The sequence below is a fragment of the Euleptes europaea genome, chromosome 14 (assembly GCF_029931775.1).
Source record: "Euleptes europaea isolate rEulEur1 chromosome 14, rEulEur1.hap1, whole genome shotgun sequence".
Classification (NCBI taxonomy): Eukaryota; Metazoa; Chordata; class Lepidosauria; order Squamata; family Sphaerodactylidae; genus Euleptes; species Euleptes europaea.
Window position 1 is genome coordinate 27,129,289 of NC_079325.1, and position 22,882 is coordinate 27,152,170.

General features: G+C 42.2%; 1 protein-coding gene across 1 annotated transcript; it reads left to right on the top strand.

Annotated features, from left to right (window-relative positions):
- Nucleotides 1-3,587: 3,587 nt before the first annotated feature.
- On the top strand, nt 3,588-17,600 carry LOC130487192 (outer mitochondrial transmembrane helix translocase-like). The gene is made up of 9 exons (XM_056860622.1): nt 3,588-3,767; nt 9,039-9,137; nt 9,414-9,534; nt 10,583-10,783; nt 12,098-12,204; nt 14,041-14,130; nt 15,135-15,185; nt 16,486-16,661; nt 17,474-17,600. The coding sequence occupies exons 1-9, from the start codon at nt 3,594-3,596 to the stop codon at nt 17,598-17,600; spliced, it is 1,146 nt and encodes a 381-aa protein (XP_056716600.1). The 5' UTR covers nt 3,588-3,593.
- Nucleotides 17,601-22,882: the final 5,282 nt, after the last annotated feature.

A 22,882-nucleotide genomic window follows, 5' to 3' on the forward strand; every position in this document is an offset into this window, starting at 1 on the left:
TGGAGACCCCTGATCTACAGTTTATCCTCAGTTTTTTCCTTGAGTTAATAGGGATCACAGCCTGGGGCACCACCAGACCCCTCTGGGCCACAGTAAAGTGTACCCTTCCCTCCATGTGGGGGGCATGCCTGGAGGTAATAGCAGCTTCACAAACTCTATGACATCCGTTCTCTGCTGAGCTTCTGTCTTCCCCAAAGTCCACTCTCCCCAGGCACTGCCCCTAAATCTCCAGGAATATCCCAAGGAGGAGTTGGCATCCTACCCAAGGCTGAAGCAGGCTCTCCTCAGTCCATCCAGTTCCCTCACACTGACTCCCAAAATATGGCTAGTTTGGGATCTGTGGAAAAAGAGAGTCCTTCACCAAAGAAACACATTGGAAATTACAATTGGAGCCACCACCACCCCATGAATAAGAGCTACATATCTTTAAAAAAAATGAACTGTTCATATACAAAACTGTTAGCTCCAGAACCAAAGCTAGGTAGGATACTCCCAGCCAAATTTTGAAAATACATTTCAGTACCAAATGCATAGTTTGGGTGTGCCATCAAGTCACAGCTGACTTATGGCAACCTCCTAGGGTTTTCAAGGCAAAAGGCATTCAGAGGTGGTTTGCCAGTGCCTGCCTCTCCACAGCAACCCTGGACTTCCCATCCAAACCAGGGTTGACTCTGCTAAGCTGCTGAGATCAGACAAGATTGGGCTAGCCTGGGCAATCCAGGTGATTAGTTAGTACCCACTAGCCAGCAACGCACATAAAAAGGGACTGATCTGAAAAGATACAAATAATTTTATTGCAATAATAATTTCATTGCACCTATCCTGGGTGCTCTTATTCTCCAGGAACAAACAAACAGGATATAACCCGACAGCTATGATTGGGACCCAGGCGTCCTGCTCTGGCCACAGTTTAATCAGGTCACGGCCGTTTTCATCCACGATCACGGCATTGTTTTGCTAGAATGCAGGAGCAACATCCATTCTGGCCCGTTTACATTGGTTCTGTAAACCGATTTTAAAAACCTTTACACTTTCTTGTGCAAAAACCTTCTGGTGCAAAAATGCACCGCGCAGGAAAAAAAGCCAGGAGGGTTGAGGTAGGAAAGATTTTCTGGCGGCTCTTGTTTCTATGCGGGGAGTTTTGCTGGCTGGAGCGCCGGGGATGCAGCTGCGGCGGTGAATGGGTGAGTCTTCACGCGTTTCCTTTCTGTAAAGGGGAGAGCAGCACAAACGGTGCTTTCCCGGCGCTGCGTATTAGGAGGCGCTGCAAGTTCAGTACCACGATCAGCAACCCCCAGCGACCGTGCGGGCGTTTGGCCACGTGAAGGTGATCCGGATTCGTTTGCGCTGGGAACAACCAGGCTGTGCGCCTGACGAAGGGCAAGGAACCTCTACTCCAGGAGGACTTACCCCGCGGTAGATCCGTTCGCCTTTAAGGTGCCCCAAGGCTATTTTGGGTTGTACTAAACTTGCCTCCAAAGACTTGGTTCATCAGGCGCTTTGCCTTCCGTTCCCACGACCTGATCCTCCTATCCCTTATTCTAGAGACAGTAGTGAGAATCATATTGCATTTAGGGGAAATAATCTAGCTCTTTAAGGGTTAAAAACCAACCATATGCGGTTAACATCCGTGTTTCTGCCTCCTCTTCCGTGCTGTAGTAATTCAAAGAGAGATTCCCAGGGGCAGCAGCTCCAAAATTGTAACAAGGCACTCCTGCCTTAATCTGAGCCAAACGTCATCGGGCTTAGCCCGAGAACCCAGTTTCAAAGCCAAGATTTAGAGATCGCAGGATGCTGGAATGGTGCTACCAGGAATAGTAGAATGCTGTAGAACATGTTCAAAGTTGACTTTCTTTACCATGGAACTGTCAAAATCTGACTACATGCATCTGAGATAAATCAAGGGCTTCAGCAACCATAGGGAATGGCTTTTGTGCATGACTTCAGCTCTGACATTTTTAAATATTTTGGATGAAATGAATCTTGGTCTGATCTGGCAGTGCCAGGGGTGTGGAGAAAGCTGTTGCTGCCACCCTCTGCTGGTGAGCTTTCCTTCTGGCTGGCCACTGCTGGACTTTGGTGTGATTCAAAAGGGCAGTTATGTCTTTACAAGCAGTGATTAAAGTAAATACAGAAGTGTCAAGTGTGGCGCACTGACCACACTTATGGAGTCCTTCTTAAACATTTCATTCATATCAGTCACAGATGGCAACCACAGCTTCTTTTCCTCCCCTCCAAATCTTGATAACTGTCCACTGGAGAAATCTTGGTAAATTGTTGGGGTGGGGGAGAAGAAGGGGGACAAAGTTATGTGCTAAAGCAATATGTAGATTATTCTACTATTGTCTCCATATGAGCTACTTTTTAAAGATTTAGTGCGGCATAAACTTTCATGGACCCACTTCAGATGTATGAAGTGTGCCCTTAGTTGGTAGATATATACACACACATGGGAAAAGATAATTAAAGTTGTCCACAGGCCATTGTGTAAGCATCTGCCAGCTGAAAATAAATCTCATACTCAATAAATAGGCTCAAGTCCACAGATGCCTCTAATACAATTAAATTAGTTAGACTTCCGGGTGCCACAAGATTCTTTTTTGTTTTGCTGCGACAGACTAGCCCAATCTCATCAGATCTCAGAAGCTAAGCAGGGTCGGCACTTAATACTTGGATGGGAAACCACCAAAGAAATCCAGTGTTGCTACACACAGGCAGGCAATGGCAAACCACCTCTGAAAATCTCTTGCTTTGAAAAAACACACACTTTTATGGAATGTGTAGCCTTGCTATCATCTACTAAACATGCTTGCTGAATAGAAATGCATTGCATTAGAAATTGTTTTCTGAAAATGAAATTCTTCAGGAAGCACCAAGTAAAGGGCAGAATAAGCTTTTGTGAGCCTGATAAAGCAGGTTATGGCTCAAAATAACTTATTAGGCTACCATAGTACTTTTGTTTAAAGTGCTAGAAGTTTCAGTGTGCAGTGAGTTTTAAAAATTCATTATACAGATTGACTGCTTGTTCAGTAGTACCAAGATAGACTATGAAAATAAGCATCATAGACCAGAAAGCCCAAGCCAAATTGCATGTGAAAATATGCCTGTAATTGTTATAGCTTTCAGAACTTGCCAGCTTGTGGTGGACATGTTATATTTCTTTTAGTTAACTCATATGAGACATTGGCATTCTAAGGCAAGCACAGAATTGGGGATTTTCTTGTTTCCTTTGCAATGTATAGTTCTACAATAAATGTTTTAATCTTCAGGGTGTTACAAAACCAGACTGGAGTCTTATGGCACCTTAGACTATAAGACATTTTTATACTGTGTAAGGTTTTGTGTACTAGAACCCCTTTCATCAGACATATGAAATAGACTCTAGTGTATGAAAGTTTAGCGACTACACTATTTCAGTTCTCTGTCTCCTTTGCTGAACTTATTCATTGCCTTGTTGTTGTTACAACAGTGCTAAATGCCACCACAGGCACCTCAGTATTTTCTCCCCAATCCCTTTTTCCCTCAACAGGTCCTCTTTTTCCCCTCTTCATTTAGTTCAACTTCTGGTCTGAAGACAATAAAATACCTCAGCAATGTTGCTAGGGGAAATCTCCAAGGACCTCCTAACCCGGCCACTGACTCGAAATGAAGTATTTGCTGTCCTTCTCCGCCTGACTGTCTTTGGGGCCACCACCTATTTCAGCATAAAGTGGGTATCAGATGCCCTGGATCCCACTCGAAAGCAAAGGATACAGCTAAAGAAAAAGGTACTTATGTGGATCATGTCATCAACACCAGCCTAACCCGAGTCTTTTTTTTACATCAAAAAAGATATGTATTTATTCAACGTTTCAATCCTTTACAATTTAATCTATCATAATTTTCCTTTTTCCCCTTATCTCCCCCCTTCCCCTTCTCCCACCCCAAAAACAATCTCATAATAAAATCTTTAACCAGGAGCACAGATTTTCCAGTTTCTGAATTATATTAGAGTTAGCTTCCCTGCTTTTTATCCAGTCCATATATAGAGACCACTTGTCCTTTATTCCAGTTATTTTACTATCCCATGGTAAGTCCTGAGTAAGGTATGCGACTATGTCTGATTGTATGTATTCATTTAAGTAATTGTTCCAAAGTCCATTTATTTCCATCTTTCCATCCTTTTGCTATTGTTGCTTGTGTTGCCAAAAACGTAGCTTTGAGGAGGTCCTGATGTTTTCCAATAATCTTCTGATTTCCAATGGCTCCCATAAACAACCCATCTATATCCAGTTTAAATCTCATTTTAAAAAGCTTTTCCATCTTCCTCAATATCAAATCCCAAAATGAGTTAACTTTCATACATTCAAACTACATATGAGAGTACCAACCTTTATTTACTCCACAGTGCCAGCAAACTGGGCTCCTTCTCCCCATTATATAGGCCAACTGCGCTGGTGTCCTATACCACTTTAAAATAAACTTTCTATATAAGTCGTATCTTTAGCCAATGTTTGTTCCCAACTTTTCCAAGGATCTCCTGTATTGACCACAACTGTGAGTTTGAGTCATACATATCTTTAATCCTATAAAAACCCTTTCGCTTTAACATATTCCACCAATTCTGATCCGATTCCCCCTCTGATAAAGATTCCACAGGTGCCCATGTTGAGAACTCTGGCATCACGTTGTTGTGCCATTTCTTTCAAACCTTCAAAGCCAATTTCCTAGGGCCACTACTAAATTTCCAAGCTGCAAAAATGTTGCCTGAAAAAATACCATTTTTACCCCATCCCTTATTAATTTCGTCTTCGATTAACATCCATTTCTCTCTTATGTCCCCTCCAAGTTCAACTAGTGATTTCAACTGAAAAGCTTCAAAATAAGATTCCAGATTAGGCAATCCCCATCCTAATTCCCCTTGTGGGGAGTATAATATTTTATTCTGAATTCTAGACTTTTTTTCTCTAAATACCCAATTTTTTATCTTTGTATTCCATAATTTAAAATATTTCTGGTTTATTTCAATTGGTAATACCTGAAATAAGTACATTAATTTTGGTATAATATCTTTACCGCTTTTATTTTGTCTGATATTCCTAAATTCTTGTTTCTCCATTCCTGTAATGTTTTTTGAATTTTTTTCCAAACCTGCTTATAATTCCTCTCATATATTTTATTCATATTTTTGGGGATTGTCACTCCTAAATATTTTATTCTCTTTAACCCTGATTTAGTTCCTGTCATCCCATTTATTGCTGTTTGTTCTTTTTTAGACACATCGAAATACATTATTTCTGACTTATTCATGTTGATTCCCAGGCCTGAGTATATTTCGAAGTCTTTTAAAATAGTTATTAATTCCCTTATTCCATCTGTTGGGTTGGAGATTACCATAAGAATATCATCTGCATAAAGATTCAGTTTCAGTTCTTGTTTCCCTACCTTATAACCATGTATTCTAGCAGCATTTCTAATTCTGTCTGCTAAGATCTCGATTCCCAAAATAAACGATAGGGGTGCCAAGGGGCATCCTTGCTTCACCCCTCTCCTTATAGGGAATTCAGTGGATAGTCCATCATTTAACCATACAGTGGCAGAATTGTCTTTATAGATTTCCTTAATTACAGAGAGGAATGGGCCATAAAGTCCCCTCCTATACATTATATTCCATAGGAAATCATGTTTAATCATGTCAAAAGCTTTAAATACATCCAGTTTAATAAGTACTAAGCTTTTCTTCTTTCTGTGTTCTAACACATTTATTATATTCCTAATGGGATCTTTTATATTTCTCCCTTTTACAAAGCCATATTGGTCTTCGCATATCATTTTGGGTAAGAATTGTTCCAATCTATTTGCTACGACTTTAGTAAATATCTTATAGTCTTGATTTAATAGACTAATAGGCCTATAGGATCCCACCTCCAGTTGATCGGGGTCTTCTCACCCGACAGAATACTGTTAAATAGAGTTTGCATTTCTGGACCTATAACATCAATCATTTCCTTATAGAATTTGGCTGTGAACCCATTGATTCCTGGTGCTTTTGCTGTTTTTAAGTTTTTCACCACCTGCGTAATTTCCTGTAGGGTTATTTCCCTATTTAATAATTTCCTGTCTTCCCCATAAAGATTTTCAATCACATTTTCATCAAATTCCCCACTAGCCCCCTCATCATATAACTTTTGATAATATGTGGCAAAGGCCTCCCTAATTTGAGTTGATTTATGCACTACCCTATTATTTTTATCTTTTATAGCTACTACTTTCTGTTTCTCCCTTCTCTTTTTCAGATAGTTAGCCAATCTTTTAGAAGATTTAATGGTTGATCTCTGAAAAACATTTTTTACAAGTGTTTACAAGAAAAGGTCTAGCTCATCCAATTCTTTTTTTAATGCTGCTATTTTCCTTTGATTTGATTTATCATATCTAGTCTGTTGTTGATTTTGCAGTGTTGATATCTCATAAATTTTGCTCTGTCTCTCGTTATACCATTTCCTCTTTAATATGTTTTCTTTCATTAAAGAAAGCCCCCAAAACCGCCTTTGCGGCCTCCCATACATACCTCTGTGTCACTGTACCATTATTTTCCTTAAAATAATATTTTAATTGTGTATTTAAGTATTCCCTGTCCTCCTTTCTTAACCTAACTATATTATTATATCTCCACATTTTATGTCTTTGTTCACCATTAATTTCCAATTATCCTATTAGAGGGGCATGTGACTTAACATTTTTAACCTCTATTTCATTAGATTCCTTAATTATTACATGGTCTATATATGTATATTTTTTATGCCTATTTGAAAAATAAGTTGGTTTAGGACAGGCCTTAACTAATTCATAAACATTCTTAAAGCCCCATTTGTTCAATAGCATTCTATTTTGATTAATATCTATATTAAAATCTCCCCCAATGATAATTTCTCCTTCATAGAAAGACTGCAATTTATTAAAAACATTTCTAAGGAATCCCAACTGAGCTTGATTCAGTGCATAAATATTTGCAATAGTAAACTTTTTATTATCAAGCTTAAATTTCAAAAAAACATATCGTCCATCCCTATCTTTTAGTTGATCTAAAACCTCTGCATTTAAGCTTGTATGCATTAAGATAGCCACCCCCCTTGCTTTTTTAGTTCCCCTCGATTCGACCTTAGATTCCCACAGCGGAGAGGATAGTACCGGCTTCTTATCCTGTTTAACTTTATGCGTTTCCTGTAAACACATAATGTTTAATCCGGAGGATTTAGTTAATTGCAAGACTCTATGTCTCTTTAAATTGGAAGACAACCCATTGGTATTAAGTGTTAACAATTTAAGCAATTTACCCATAATCTTTATTGCTCCATTTTAAATTGTGCTCCTGTTTCTTTTCAAATACATTAGTACGATCCCGTCCCCAGTGGAAAAAAAACCCTCCAAAGAGCTTGTGGGAGAAACTGCTCTCCCTGCATTTCTTCACTTTACGTGAGAAACTGCACTCTCACCCCTCCTCCCACCCGCCCTTAATAAGTATTAGATAAGCCCAAATTTACATTTTACATTTTACTCCCCCCAACATGCTTTACATCAATAGAATCCCTCAAGCGAATCCTCTTCACACTGACTTGCTTTGAAGTCGCTTGTTCTGGCGAAGGTGTATTTTGATCCATAGAATCTTCTTCGGCTTCTAAGTCTTCTTCCATGGTCTCCTCAAAAAGCTCTGATATCATCTTCTCCGCTTCTGTTGGATTTCTGGCCCTGAATCTTTTTCCTCTTCTGAAAACAATAATTGTGGCAGGATATCCCCAGGAAAACAGGATCCCTTTATCAAACAGGCGTTTTGCAAATGGCTGCATTCGCCTCTTTTCAGACACTGTTTCAGGGCTCAGGTCCTGGCGGACAATCACCTTCCTTCCTTTGAATTGCAAATCCTTCAGCTTCTTCAGAGAATTGAGTACCAAATCCCTCTTCTTTTCTCTGTCGAAGGCGACAATTACCTCCCTCGGAGATCCAGAGACACCTCTTGGTTTGAAAAGTCTATGTGCTCTTTCAATGTCTTCCTGTTGAACTTCAGTCTCCAACTCTTGAAGCCATTCCACCACAACTTTCTCCAGCTGATTGGGAGGGACATCTTCAGAAATTCCAGAAAATCTTAGGTTACGTCTCCGTTGCCTGTCGCCATACTGTGCCAATTGCCTTGTAAGTTCCATAATCTTTTCTGTGTTAGCGTCCACTTTTTTTTCAGCCTGTTCTGCTCTCTTTTTAATAGAGCTGACTGACTCACGAAGTTGTTTTAATTCAGATTGGACACCATTCAGGCCTTCTCTTAAATTTTTATCCATTGAAACCAGCATCTCTGAGAGATCCTTTATAGTTTTCGCCATTTTATCTGCCAAGGAGCGATATTACCGTATATACTCGTGTATAAGCCGTGTTTTTCAGCCCCCCAAAAAGGATGAAAAATCCCAACTCAGCTTATACACAGGTCAATACAGTAATTCGGCGGTTTCTCCTTCGGAGCTGCCTGAATCGCGCTCCCGTAGGCCAGCTGATTCCCACCCACCCACCCCAGCGCGCTCCCACCAGCCAGCTGATTTCCAGCAGAATGAGTCTGTAAGGTAGCATGGAAATACTGGGGGGTTTTCCCCCCAATAAGAGCCTATGTATGGCTAGAAAGGTACCAAAGCAGCAAGACTCAGGGGTGAAGTCTTGTTATATGAGACCAAGTATGGTGTAGTGGGTAAGGGCAGCAGACTCTAATCTTTCCCACTCCTCCACATGAAGCCTGCTGGATGACCTTCACAGTTCTCTCAGAACTGTCTCACCCCCACTTACGTCACAAGGCACCTGTTGTGGGATGAGGAAGGGAAAGTGATTGTAAGTTGCTGTGAGAGTCCTTAAAATAGAGAAAAGCAGGGTATAAAAACCTACTCCTTATATTGCAGTTCTGTGCATAATCCAGCAGTTTCAGGTTCAAGTCAGCAGCTAGACAGGACCATCATGAAGTGCTGCATTAACTAAGCCAGCCACAGTGCAAGAATAGGACCCTAATTCTTCTATTCTCTCTGCAGGCAGAACGCTTGATGAAGCAAATTGGAATAGAAGGAGTGAAGCTTACAGAACATGAGATGAACATTGCAGCTCACTTGGTGGACCCAAGGGACATAAAAGTAAGAAGGGGAAACTTGCTATTCCCCCTGACAAAGACTAGTTTTTTGGGGTGGGATGAGGGGATAAGAAACGAGACTGCAAAAATATTAAATCAGACTGCACGGGTTCAGACCAGAAATAGAAATTCTAACCTGGAGTTCCATTGCTGTGCAGGGGGTGAATATATGCAGATTCCAGAATTTGAAATGCCAACATGTTGCATTTGGCATCTCTTGCCAGGTAGCTCAGAGTCCTCTTGTTATCTCCGAAGTCTCCAAATGTTGTTCTATTTGCAGATCTCTTGGGAGGACATTGCAGGCCTGGACGAAGTGGTCAGCGAACTTCAGGACACAGTGATCCTGCCTTTCCAGAAGAGGCACTTGTTTCGTCACTCCAGGCTCTGCCAACCCCCACGAGGTACCCCTTGGAGAGGAGCCAGTCTTAAATTACTCAATACCTTTTCTCAAACTTGCCCCTTTTAAAACCGCCATTCACAGCCCATCAGAGGGAGGGCTGGGAGGGCCTTTTGGCATCAAGCTCAAAGGGGCCTCAAGGTATTTATTTTTTGGCCTAGGTGTTCTATTGTATTAACAAAAATTTGAATAGGCATTATTTCTTTGATGATAAAGGTAATATCTGTATTACCATGTTTTTAAAAAAGGTAAAGATCCCCTGTGCAAGCACCGGGTCATTCCTGACCCATGGAGTGATGTCACATCCCGACGTTTCCTAGGCAGACTTTGTTTACGGAGTGGTTTGCCAGTGCCTTCCCCAGTCATCTTCCCTTTACCCCCAGCAAGCTGGGTACTCATTTGACCGACCTTGGAAGGATGGAAGGCTGAGTCAACCTTGAGCTGGCTACCTGAAACCAACTTCTGTTGGGATCGAACTCAGGTTGTGAGCAGAGCTTGGACTGCAGTACTGCAGCTTACCACTCTGCGCCACGGGGCTCCTTATTTCCATGTTTAAATCTCCATTAAAACAGAATTAAATTAAATGCACATTCAATTTAAACCCAATGTATCCAAGCTTATGAAAGCATATTTAAACTTATCACACACATTTGTAGCCAATCACTCTGCCTGAAGTAAAACATCTTTTGTTCTATCAAAGATACAATTATCACAGTTTAGATTGTTATCAATCAGCAGCCCCAGAACAAGGAACTGGACCTTTCGAACCATGTAGGTGTGCTGAACTGAGGAAAAAACAACTGCTAGCATTACAGGAACATAATCCTGCTGCTTTCGCTGCTTACCTGGGACTGTAAGCAGTCCCGATGTACCCGCTGCATTATATGGGTCACAATTTGTGTGTTAGGATTGTTGTAGCTATCTTTAAATGCTCACTGGAGTCTCACGTGAAGAGCATTCCTTTGTACCCAAGCGAGAAAATGAGTGGAAAAAGAGGAAGCCTGGCAAGGAAAGGGGGAGATAGAAGTTTCACGTGTTTCTCCTTGCGACAGGTGTTTTGCTTTATGGTCCTCCTGGCTGTGGCAAAACCCTTCTTGCCAAAGCAACAGCCCAGGCATCGGGATGCAGGTTCATAAACCTGCAGGCATCTACCTTGACCGACAAATGGTATGGAGAGTCACAGAAGCTCACAGCTGCAGTTTTCTCCTTGGCAACTAAGATCCAACCCTGCATCATTTTCATAGATGAAATAGGTAATTTCTACATCTTGCTCTTTCACTTTTCCAATTATAGTTATATCTTTTTAATTGTTAACAAGAAAGAAATGTCAGATCTTTAGAGAAATGAAGTGGGCACCCTGCTCTTCCTTGCTTCTCGCCAGTGTGGTGTAATAGTTAAGAGTGTCGGACTAATATCTGGAAGAAACAGGTTCCAATTCCCACTTGTGCCATGGGAGCTCACTGGATGACTTTAGGCCAGTCATACTCTTTCAGCCTAACCTACCTCATGGGGTTGTTGTGAGGATAAATGGAGAAGAGAATGACGTAAGTGGCTTTTTGTTCCCATTAGGGTTGCAAACCTCCAGGTAGTAACTGGAGATCTCCTGCTATCACAACTGATCTCCAGCCGATAGAGATTGGTTCACCTGGAGAAAATGGCCACTTTGGCAATTGGACTCTATGGCATTGAAGTTTCCCATCTCCCCAAACCCCGCCCTCCTTAGGACACTTCCTATAGAGATCAAGATTTAGCATGGCTTGGAGAATTTAAAGAACGGTGAATTTCAGATTGCACCAGGATCTTGAATCTAAAGGCAAATCATTAAACTATTACAAGTATTTTTCTTAATGCTGATAGCAAAACTGTTTTAGAGGAAAGGGAAGGCATGAATCTAAATCAAATCCATAATTGGTCTGAGACTTAAGGTTGCATCTCATGCTTTATTCAGAAAGTATTTGCGAGAAGCAGGAACGTACTGAAAATTTAGCAAAATTTCCATCAAATGGTAGGCATGGGTATGGAATTATGGCGATAAGGATTGGCTTCAGCTGAGTGAGTGAGTGAATACTGGATGCTGCCTGTCTTTGTATACAGCACTTACATTAGTTCCAGATAATTTATTTCCAGACCCCTTAAAGATGTCAGTCATTGTTGCTTTCATTAGTTTATGTTGGTTGGTAGACATGCAAATGGGTCTGAGATAAAGGCCCATTATGTAGTTCTGTGAGATTCTTTCTCAGACAAAAACTTTCACATTCTCCAAACATAATTGAACACCTTCTTTGAAACCCTTCTTATTGCAACCAGTTTTCCAGTGGCATCTCTTCTGCCTGTTCAGCCTCTTCCACAAAAAGGTTAAGGACACACAGACAGCCAGACATGTGGGATCAAACATCCTTTGAAGAGTCCTAACACATTTCATCATTTCTGTTGAAAATAAAATGTGATAGGCTTTAGGCTGAGTAAAAAAAGAAAACGATTACCAAGATGCTAGCGGAATGAAAGTAGATGCCAGTACAGAGGACAGGAGGCCAATGTTGAACCATTTTTTTTATCCCCCTTGACAGATGCCTTCCTGAGGAATCGCTCTGATGCTGATCATGAAGCCACGGCTATGATGAAAGCAGAGTTCATGAGCCTTTGGGATGGGCTGGAAACTGGACCCAGTTGCCAGGTACCACCTAGCAGGAGGCCATAGGTTGAGTTGACACAAAGCTAGCCAGAGCAGGCAACTGAATGTTCACATGATGGGAGTTTTGTGCACACTTTCCTCCATCAGCTGCAATTTCCCCAGCCTTTTCCTCTATTGCACCACTGAAGAGCTTTTTGAGGACTTTAAAAGAACTGGTTGGAGGGAAGGCAGAATGGTATAGCCTGATCTTGTCAGATCTCAGAAGCCAAGCAGAGCCGGTTCTTGGAAGGGATACCTCCAAGGAAGACTCTGCAGAAGAAGGCAATGGCAAACCCCCTCTGCTTCTCACTTGCTTTGAAAGCCCCTTGCTGGGGTCACCATAAGAAGGCTGTGACTTAACAGCACTTTACACACACAAAAGAATTGAGTAATTGCTACTGTACAATAATGTCGTTCCTCTGAATTCCTAGCTTTTACTAAAAAAAAAATCTCTAAACTGGGAATTGAGAGGAATTTTTAGATCATGGCAATTTATCATAGCAACCAATAGCAATGTAGGAATACAAAGTAAAAGCTCAGTGGTGGTGTGGCAGGAAAAATAGGAGATTGCAATGGGCTGATGGGAGGAAAAAGGCACCAATGGGGAGGGACCTTTGAAAACATGCATTTTCCCATCCAGATGGTTTGCTAATGGGCTTGGTCAGTGCTAGTTCTGGTAAGGCTCTACCATACCATGTTTGAGAAAGAATGAACAGAGGATAGGGAAAGCATGGGAAGTGGGCCACTAGAGAAAAATATAATGTGGATGCTCCAAAACAAAACAAAAAATCCCAGTTCAGAAGAAAGGCAGAGGAACAACCTCCACATGGATCCAGCCCCAGCTTAATAAGACAAACATTATTCCCCCCCTTAAAGTTAATATAAGTACTTTCCAGAACAGAATGTTTCTTCTAAGACAGTCCCTGCTCCTGTACATTCTTGCAACATCTTAGAACAAAGGAAATATGACTTTCCCCCCTTCAAAAGTACCCATCATCTTATCTGCCTGCTCTTCCTCCAAGGAGCTCAGGCTAAGATGCATGGTTCTCCTCTCTCCAATTGTATCATCATAACTAGAGCCAGATTTCCCTCAAGTAGGTAAAGCTATAACTTTGGGCCTCATGGTATGAAAAGTAAGAAAAAGAAAAAAGGTTAAAACACTACCAGCATAAGCCCACAGCCACTGCTTGCCTAGGCTCAGATTGACCACGCCTTCAATCACTTGGGCAGCTGAGAGAGGCAGAAAAAGAACTAACTAGGGGGAAGGTCTATGAGCATAATAAAGTATTGTTTTTATTGCATGGCATTTCCTAAACTGACCTACCAAAGAGTCTCATCATCCAACAATCTTGTGAGGTAGATTAGATTGAGAATGACGGGCCTAAATTTTTATTGTAGGACCAGTACGATAGCTACATTTCCACTGATCAGCTGTGAGCGCAGGGTAGCCTTCACTGTGGCAGCTGCCCATATGGATGGCAACTTCTTCTCAGGCCCACAAGATTCTCCATCCCTGGACAGTGGTGACTCAGAGAGCCAGTGTGGTGCTGTAGTGTTGTGGTTAGAATGTAGGACTAGATTTGGGGAGAGACCAGTGTGCAAATCCACATTCAGCTATTGCCTGAGCTTTATGACTGAGTGGGGATTTGTATACAGGTTTCCCCGGTCCTCATCTAACACTCCAACCACACTGGCCTTAACCAAATCCTTTTGTTTTATTCACATACAAGCATATGCAAATTGAATAAATTAATCCATCAATCAAATCTCACACAGTTAATCAACTAAAGTTTCTTTTATTGGGTGACACTCCTAACTAGCCCATTTGTTGAACTTCAGGTCATGGTGCTGGGAGCAAGCAATAGGCCCCAAGATGTGGATCCTGCCATCCTGCGAAGGATGCCCACAACCTTTCAGATTGGCCTGCCTGTAAGTAAATTTTACCACTCTCCTCTAAATTCAGTCAACATCTGAATCTATTCCCTACTCCCCTAAACAAACTAAAGCCTCCAGTCCAATATTAAGTTTGCAAGACTCAAAAATCTGTTTCCTTCAAGTCGTTTTGCTGACTCTAATCTGCTTTCCCTGGTGTTAAAAGAATGAATTGTTCATCCTGCTATAGGAAATTAATAGGGAGAAACCCCTAAGTATTAAAACAAACAAATAAAAAAACAAATTTCACATATCTGGAATATGGTTTAACAAGCAGGCTCCCAACTAGAAAAATCAGGCAAGTCAGGATAAAAATAATTCCAAGTGACAGAGAAGACACACCAGGACTGACAGGGCCAAGGACAAGATAATACATTCACTTCAAGGGATAGTCAACATGCACGTTTTAAAACTTCTCTTATGCAGGAGAATGAGGTGGTAGAATGGACGATACCACTTCAAACTCCAGGAAGCAGCCTCTAACTTTGTATGTTCCTTTGCATTAAAAAACAAACAATGCTAATAGAAAACTAGTTCAGCAGAGAGAAAGGACCTACCAACCTGCTCTGCTGGTGTTCTATTTGCAGGGCATTTTTAACTTACAGAACGATTCCTCGTGTTCTTCCATCTTCCTGCTCCCACATCCCCGAAGCAAGCCTAAGCAGGAGCTTGCCTGGTGTAATAATAGTCAGACAATGATCATGACAACTGGAATTTTAAAAGATCGCCATTAGAAGCTAATAAGAGACCTATTAGCAATGATAACTATATGGAGCCTTCATATATAGAAGCAGTATCACCCCTTTCAATAGGCACAGCAATATCAAGTTATTGTCAAGTAGGACAACAAAACGGAATAGAGGTTTTCTCTGTTGCAGACTACTTATAGGTTTCTGCATACTTCAGGGACTGAACAAAAATATTAGCTTGTAATTATTATTTTCCTCAGCCTCCAGTTGTAACAGTCTCTCAGTCCCATGCTCTCTTCTGTCTTCTTCTAGACACAGAGGCAACGGCAGGATATTCTGAAACTGATTTTGTCTGGAGAAAATGTGAGTCTTGCTCCTCCTCTCTTTCTCCCCCTCCCCAGCTTCCCTTTCCTGCTTCAGAACTGTAGGTTCAGCAAACTGAAGAACTCTATTTGAGATAAACCTTATGCTAGATTGGGGGTGGGGAACACACCACAGCATTGGTCAAAAATACTTTTATAGATTTGAAAAGTCTATATTATAAACATGTATTGGTTTTGTTAGGACAGTCCCGGGAACTATATCTGATTTATTTGCAGTTTTGAAGCAGCACAGATTAAAACTACAGAAACTATGATAGCTAGAACCAAAAAGCACAAATAAAAAACAAGTACCTTTAATAAAACTAAGCTCAGATGCTTACACTAACAAAGGAAAAGTCCCTTAGGGTTCAAATAACTTACAGCCCATTCCTGGGGGCAGGGGTAGTTAGGTCACAACTGGGAACGGTGCAGTTGCGTTGCCTCCTGAGAGGCTTCCCAGCCAGAAAAAAAAAACATTTTAAAAGCATTTTAAATAACGAACATGTGAAATTCGCCCATTGAGCTTCATAGGGCTATGCCAGCTATTTTGCTAGCGTAGCTCCTCTGCAGCACAAAGGGGCATTCCTGGGCTGAAAGGGGTTTGTAAGCTGCCTAAAGGCTGCTGTGCACCTGGGAATGCCCCAGAACCGCCCCCTCCGACACCTGTGCGGGCACTCGTTTCCGGGAACACGGCAGTGCGGTGCTCAAGGCCCGCACTGTTGTGTTGCTCCCCGGGGGCCAGCGTAAGTGCCCCCTTGTTGGTGTAGGTGCCACTTTGCATGGTGCAAAGTGATAACGCTGGCATCCATGTCATGCTGGCTCCTATTCAGCTCTGCGCCTCCCCCCCCACCCCACTCAGGATTGCACAGTATGCCTCTAAGGAATCCAGGGAACTTAGGCCAGAAAAAAATTAAGTCAATTTCCTTCAAAGAAAATGTGGGCATATGGTGAGTACTGAGAATTTTGTTAAAGATCACTCACTCACTCACTCTCACAGAACTACAGTTCCCAAGGTCCCCAGCAGAGAAGAAGTATCTATGAAATCAGCTTGATTACAAAGTGTGGAATCTAAACCTTCAAGATAACACTGCCTGTCATTTTGTACTTGCAAAGAGCATAAGGCTTCCCAAGGAGGAGGAAGGGGGCAAAAAAACAACCAATGAAAGGTTTCTCATGCATTAGAAGGCAGAACAGGGAAGCAAGATCTGAGCCTCTGCTAGGTGTAGCAGAACTGTGGCAGGGCAGGGAACAAGTGTGAACCAGCCATTATAACCCTGCGGGGAACTTTGCCTTTGGAACAGCTAAGCAATGCCGTGAGCCTGAAGGAGATGGCTGAGAAAACAAATGGTTACTCGGGCAGCGACCTGCGAGAATTGTGCCGGGATGCTGCCATGTACAGGGTACGTGATTACGTTCGCAAGCAGCAGATGAAGCAGATTGCCCAGATGCTCCATGACACAGAGAGCGAGGAGGACAGGTGAGGCTTTGTTCATTCCCCATCCCTTCTCTCTTTGCATGAGGATTAGGATCAGAGAAGCATACCTATTAGGTGCTTTGGAACACAGGCTGGACTGTGCTGCTGCAGTCGTCTTGTTCGTGGGCTTCCTAGAGGCACCTGGTTGGCCCCTGTGTGAACAGACCTCTGGACTTGATGGACCTTGGTCTAATCTAACATGGCCTTTCTTATGTTCTTATGACCTTTCCTGCACTGTCATCAGAAGCTGCTTGGCCCCAAATCCCTAGGTTCATCAGCTTTCTATGTCATGAAATATGTAACCAACCCTTATCCAAGGCAAACCTTTTTTCTTTTCCAGAAGTTCTCTCAGAACTCTCTCAGCCTCACCTTCCTCACAAGGCGTCTGTTATGGGGAGAGGAAGGGAAGGCAATTGTAGGCCGGTTTGATTCTTCCTTGTGGTGGAGAAAGTTGGCATATAAAAACCAATTCCTCTTCTTCTTCTTCCACCCTAAGGATTGCTAAAGGATCCTTCACTGGCATATCTTGAAAGAATAGGACACATCTGCTCTTGAAGTTAATGAGATAGTCACATAATTGTGCTGCCACTTCTTTTCTACTCTGCAATTCTAAAAATGGCACATATTCAAATAGGGTGTGGGAAGATTCTGCAGCTGCAATGAAGGGCATTAGAAAAACATTATTTTTAGTGACCGCAGGTGCAAACGACTCATGGCAGGGAAAGCTCAGGGAGTTTAGAAGTTCTCATCTTATTTAAAAAGCTATCCCATGATCTCTGTGTGATTTATTTTCGTATGTGTGTGCGTCTGTCCAGTGACCTGGAAGAGGAACGTCTTCGGCCACTTACCCAGCTTGACCTTTTGCTTGCCCTAGACAAGATGAAAGAGTCCAAAGGAGCTGCAACTGCCAAGCCAGCTCTGAAAGAACTTGCTTTGGACTGAACTTTTGGCCTGCTAAGCCTGTACATTGAAGATCATCAAGCCCAGTGTGGAGAGGAAGGAAGCTAAGCCAATGATTCCCTGCATTTTAACTAGCTCGGAAGCAAAGGCTGAAGTGGAGACTGAAAGGCACTGCCTGTATAGATGGGGCAAGGAAAACTGGGCTGAAGTACACTGATGTGATGTGGGGGTAGAGGCAATGGACATGTGTAGGAAGGGAGGAAGGTTTCCGTTGAATGAAAGGGGCTGGAGGAGTTAATGAAGAGGAAGGAACACGTATGCACAAGGAAAATGGCAACGCTTGTCTTTAGGGGAGGGAGCCACATAGTGCAAAAGAGCACCGGAAATCCCCAGTAAACAAGCAGCAAAGAAATGAGAGGGATTCTTTAATTCTATGGTGAGTAACCAACTGCACATATGACGTAGTGTAACTAGAAATAAAAGGACAAAATTAAAGCATATTTCTGCATCAGCTTCTTTTTCAAATTTATTGATTCTCTTCTGACAGGCCACACCAGCATCCAGAACCTTGTGTTTCTCAGTGCTCTTGTTTTGAGAAGCTACAGAAAAAGTAGACCACTCCTTCTATAGTTTTGTCTTTAAGCAGTACGATATTATAAATAAAGCATTCAAAATGTTTAAATATAGAAGTGGAAAAACCTGTAACTTTCTGTCAGTGCAGTCTCTCACTTCAAAACAAGACAAGGCTAATGGTAGGCTTCAGTGCTTTCTGCTCTGGATTCTTCCTTTTGTTTGAAACACACAAAATCGGACCATTTATAAAATGTAAAAAACAACAGTTTAGTCAATTTACAATAGCTTGAAAGACTGAAATTACTGAGACATGCACTGGTTCGATAAAGACCACTATATTGTGGCAAGTTACCATACTTCATTGAGGTAAGCATGTATGACCCTGCCAACTGGGAAGAATTTTATCACACTTCAGACACTGATGGATGGTAAACAGGTTGTCTGTATGAAATATGAGTTCAGATAAAGACCCTCGGAAGACTACCCCAGCGCACACAAAGGACTGACTTGGTCTGCTCAGATTCTTTTTATGACATCACAGACAGTAAGGATCTCACTGCTGCCAAAGTTCTAGCAGGTTTCTAAGGTGAAGTCCATGAAAAGATGCCAAGCTTTCACACCCAGAAGTAGCTACCAGGTGAGTTATTGAGACTACTGAAGGATTTTGGAATCTAGAAGCCTCCATTTTGAGCTATCCTTGGGATTAGTTATCAGCATTGGAAAGAAATGCATTTACTAGCAAGCATTGATATTTTTACCTCCTATTAACAATAATTATTTTGAGGCAAAAGCATATTGTGTGATGGACAAAAAAGCTCATTTCACAGATCCTGTTTGTGTACATCCAAACTGGAGATTATAACAGTGTAACATTAGCCTACCCTTACATCCACAGGGAAGCTCAAAGGAGAAGGTCTCTCCTTCCTCGTCTTCTGAACAGGCTGCAGGGTGGACTTAACTGCAAAGCCTTCTTGATCACCAGATGACTGTCTGGCAGGAACATATCAACTGCTTGATGAAAGATGGGTTGTGCTGGGATGCAGCAGTTCTATCGATAGCTCAACAGCAATTCTTAGCTGCCCACCAAGGTGGCATCTTGGCTAAACTGACCAAGCCAGAGATCCAAGCTCTTCTTGGTAGAAACAGAGAAAACCTGCTTACCCAAGGGTTGACCCTTGGTGGCCTCAAGTGTTTGGTCATACGTGACAATCTCTATACAGATGCCCATCAACACAGTATGGATCTCCGGACCAAGCTTTATCGGGACAATGGAGACACCTGTACCCGTGCCATCACTGTAGTCCTGGTCAATCCTGTGTGCCTAATCCTGATAGGCCAGAAGGGTATACAGGGAGGAACATTAAACATGAAGGCTTTTGAGATGGCCCATTACATCACAACTTGCGCAAACAAACATGCACAATGAGTGACTTCCAGCACGTCTTCCAAATGGGACACTTTCCCTTCTGTACCTTCCCCATCTGGAGTTTTGGTCAAACAGAAGAACCTAAGTCACTAGTGACGACTGCTGGAAGGACAGCTAAAGTCCCTGTGGATATTCTGTGAAATGGTGGGATATAGGTGGGCCATACCAGGCCTTCCTCAAAATGTCTAGCACTAAAGCAGCAGACATAGAATCAAGACAACATCATGCATGTTCTAAAGAACGTCCTTCAACTATTTGGCCACAGTAACAAATGACTCAGTGGGAGAAGTTTCTCTATGAAGGACCAAGCAATAAACCCAACTTAATTAGCTCAGATAACACCCATTCAAAAATTTTATCTGAAGCATTGCACCCCTCCTTTCACTTTGCCATTTGTTACTACTACAGACACAACTTCTACATAAGCAGAACCATCCACACTTGGAAGAAGTGGGGTGCTGGTGAAACCAGGAAGTAGCCACATTGAGAGAAGCACATGGGGTGCATTCAGTACCTTCCATTTCATAAAGTGTGAGCCAGTATTGAATCAGTCCATACTGCTGATGCCAGTCCAGAATGAAACACATTGCAAACTGGCTATTCAAACACTACAGAAGAACTGGGGTGCCTGAAATGCCCTTGAACTAACTGATCGTCTGAAATAAAATCAGTTGCCACCATCAGACGAAGCGTTCTGGTCATGCAGGTGACAGTTTAGAAGTGTAGTGACAGCAGACGGTGCCAAGTTCGGTTTGACCCATTAATAAATATTCTTTAAGTTATTCTCTCGTCTCTCAACTGCAAAGAACAGAGGAACCAGGTATAATGTGTGTGTGTGGGGGGGACACAACTATTTTTATTTCCCTTCTTCCCTTATTCCTTCTCAGGACGAAACCCCCGTACAACTGCTGCTCAGATCCTCCATAATCCATCCACCATTACTTACATGCCTCAGTTTCCTTCCCAAAGCCATGTTCCCTTTTGTACCTTCTCCACTTCTGCATCTTACAAAGCTCTAGTTTGCTGCAGCCTCGATTTCTGCTTTTTCTTCTGCCCAGCTTTCGTAGTACCCTGCCCCATATAGCTCTAATCTGTTTTCCCACCACGGGTAACTAGTAAGACATTTTCCCGATTCTGCTTGCTACATCACCCCTCTGGCTTGTTTTTGTTATCCCATCTTGGAAAGCATGTAGAGCTGAAAAAGGTGCAGAAAAGGGCAAAGTTGCAGTTCATTCTCTAAAGTGATTGGGACACCTCAGTTTAGGGAGGAAATCAGGGAAGGAGAGGTATGATAGGAGGTTTATAAAATTATCCATGATGTGAAGAAAGCAGAAATAACTTATGCTATTTGACTTAATGGCCTGTTCCAAAATTCTAATTTTGACTCAGGTTCTTACCTGCAAGTAAAGATCAGCAAAGAGGTTTTCAGTGCTAAACACACGTGGTTAATATGTTTCTAATTCTGAAGGTGTCAAGAAAAGAATGTCCCAGAAATGACTGCTGAAGGCACTGATTGGGGCTTTCAAAGACCACCAGGGCATTCTTTGCTCTTCATGGCTCTTTGTCCTTTGGGCCTCAACTACTACACATTTATTCACCCTGTCCTTGACTATTCCATGACTTTCCAACTATAATTAAGTTCCAAGTCAGTACAGGTTGCACAGTTTCAAGTATGCTGTTATCACTATAGATTTTAAGGCATGAGCTATATTTTCCAACAATCAGCTAATACTTGCATAAATGGTGAAATGTGCACTATGCTTAGAACTTTTGTGAGGAATCTGCAGTGGCTGGCTGCGGAGTTATGGCTTTCAATCAAGCTTCATCCCTGACCACAAACATCAGAAACTAGAGAATGCTTAGAAACACAGCAGAGTTTAAATATTTGCATTGCATTCAGAGTACTTTTATTGACACCAGGCGGAGTCTAACAACTTTACCACTGCACTGCAGCAACCACAGGCCAATCTTACAATGGTCAAAGTAACCCCATGAAGAGAGTTCACACATTTTTAAACTTCTACTAGCAGCCCATCAGATGGGAACCATTGCACGACAGAGTAGTGGCTTGAACCTTTCCCTAACAGACCTCCCCCCATCACACACACTTGCTGGAGGAAACACACAGGTTGCCTTATGCTTGCCTCAAGGGGACAAACAGCAGATCCAAGACAGATCTCAACTGAGGTCAGAAAAATGGCACAGGGGAGAAGAAGGAAACCCTCTTTGCACCCAGATCCAAAGGAGGACACTTGATGGCGCTATTTAGTAATTAAAAAACATGTTGGGGAGTTTGGTTATGGATATTCCAGCATCTTGCCTTGCTTGGTAAGACTGCCCATGTGTAATTACAGTGCTTAAATCAGGAACTGACTTTAAGACATGCCCACATTTAGTCACGTACTCAGTTGTTTCATCTGATTTCTCCAAAATCCCTCAGGATTAAAAAAAATATCCCAAAAATTACCTATAGCTCTCAGTGGTTGCTCTGCAATATCCCCAAATCCTCAGCATGTGGCACCACTGCCTATCTTCTTTTCCTGGGCACCATCAGCAGCCAATGAACCACAACTTTGCTGTCATCAAGCCCAATGATTAAAAAAAAACAACCTGGGCTAAAACAGAAGAGCAAGGCTGTTGCTAAGCATAATTTTCCATCTTGAAGAGATGATTCGTGATAAATTTATTTTAGCACAACTTCCTGTATGCACTCCACCCACCCCTCCCAGGTGTTGGAAGAGAGAATCTATTTTGCATGTGCAATGCCTGGACACTGGGGCAAAAATAGGGAAAATAAGGCTAGACAAGTGTAGTCATTCCCACCATCGAGGATGGATGGCAGGTGCTGGTGATTTCAGACAGGTGGGAGCAAAAGCAAGGCGACTCCTCCCTCTCTGGTCTACCTTTGTTTCATCTGATAATATGTCCAAGGAAACCTGGCACAGTTGTGGCCGCACATTATGTGGGCACTGCAAAAGTCCCAAGGCCTGGAAAGCAGATTTTCTTTTTAGAGAAGCACAAAGGTTTTTGGATGCTCAAAAGAGGAGAAAAGCTGTAGGAACAAATTTTGCAATGCAAATTTCTGATCTGACTCAAGCTTCTAGGCTTAGGGAGTACAAAAGGAGAATGTCTTGGAGGACCGCATAGTTGCTGCTTCTTGAGAATACATCCACCCACCCACCTTTCATCTTCCTTCGCTCCAGCAACAGTGTGCGGCGGCAAGGACTCATTAGAAAAAGCCCAGGGAATAGGCTTCATCCCAAGGGCTTATACAAGATGGGGGCAACTGTCTCCTCCTTAATCTGCATTAAACAGCTACCAAGCA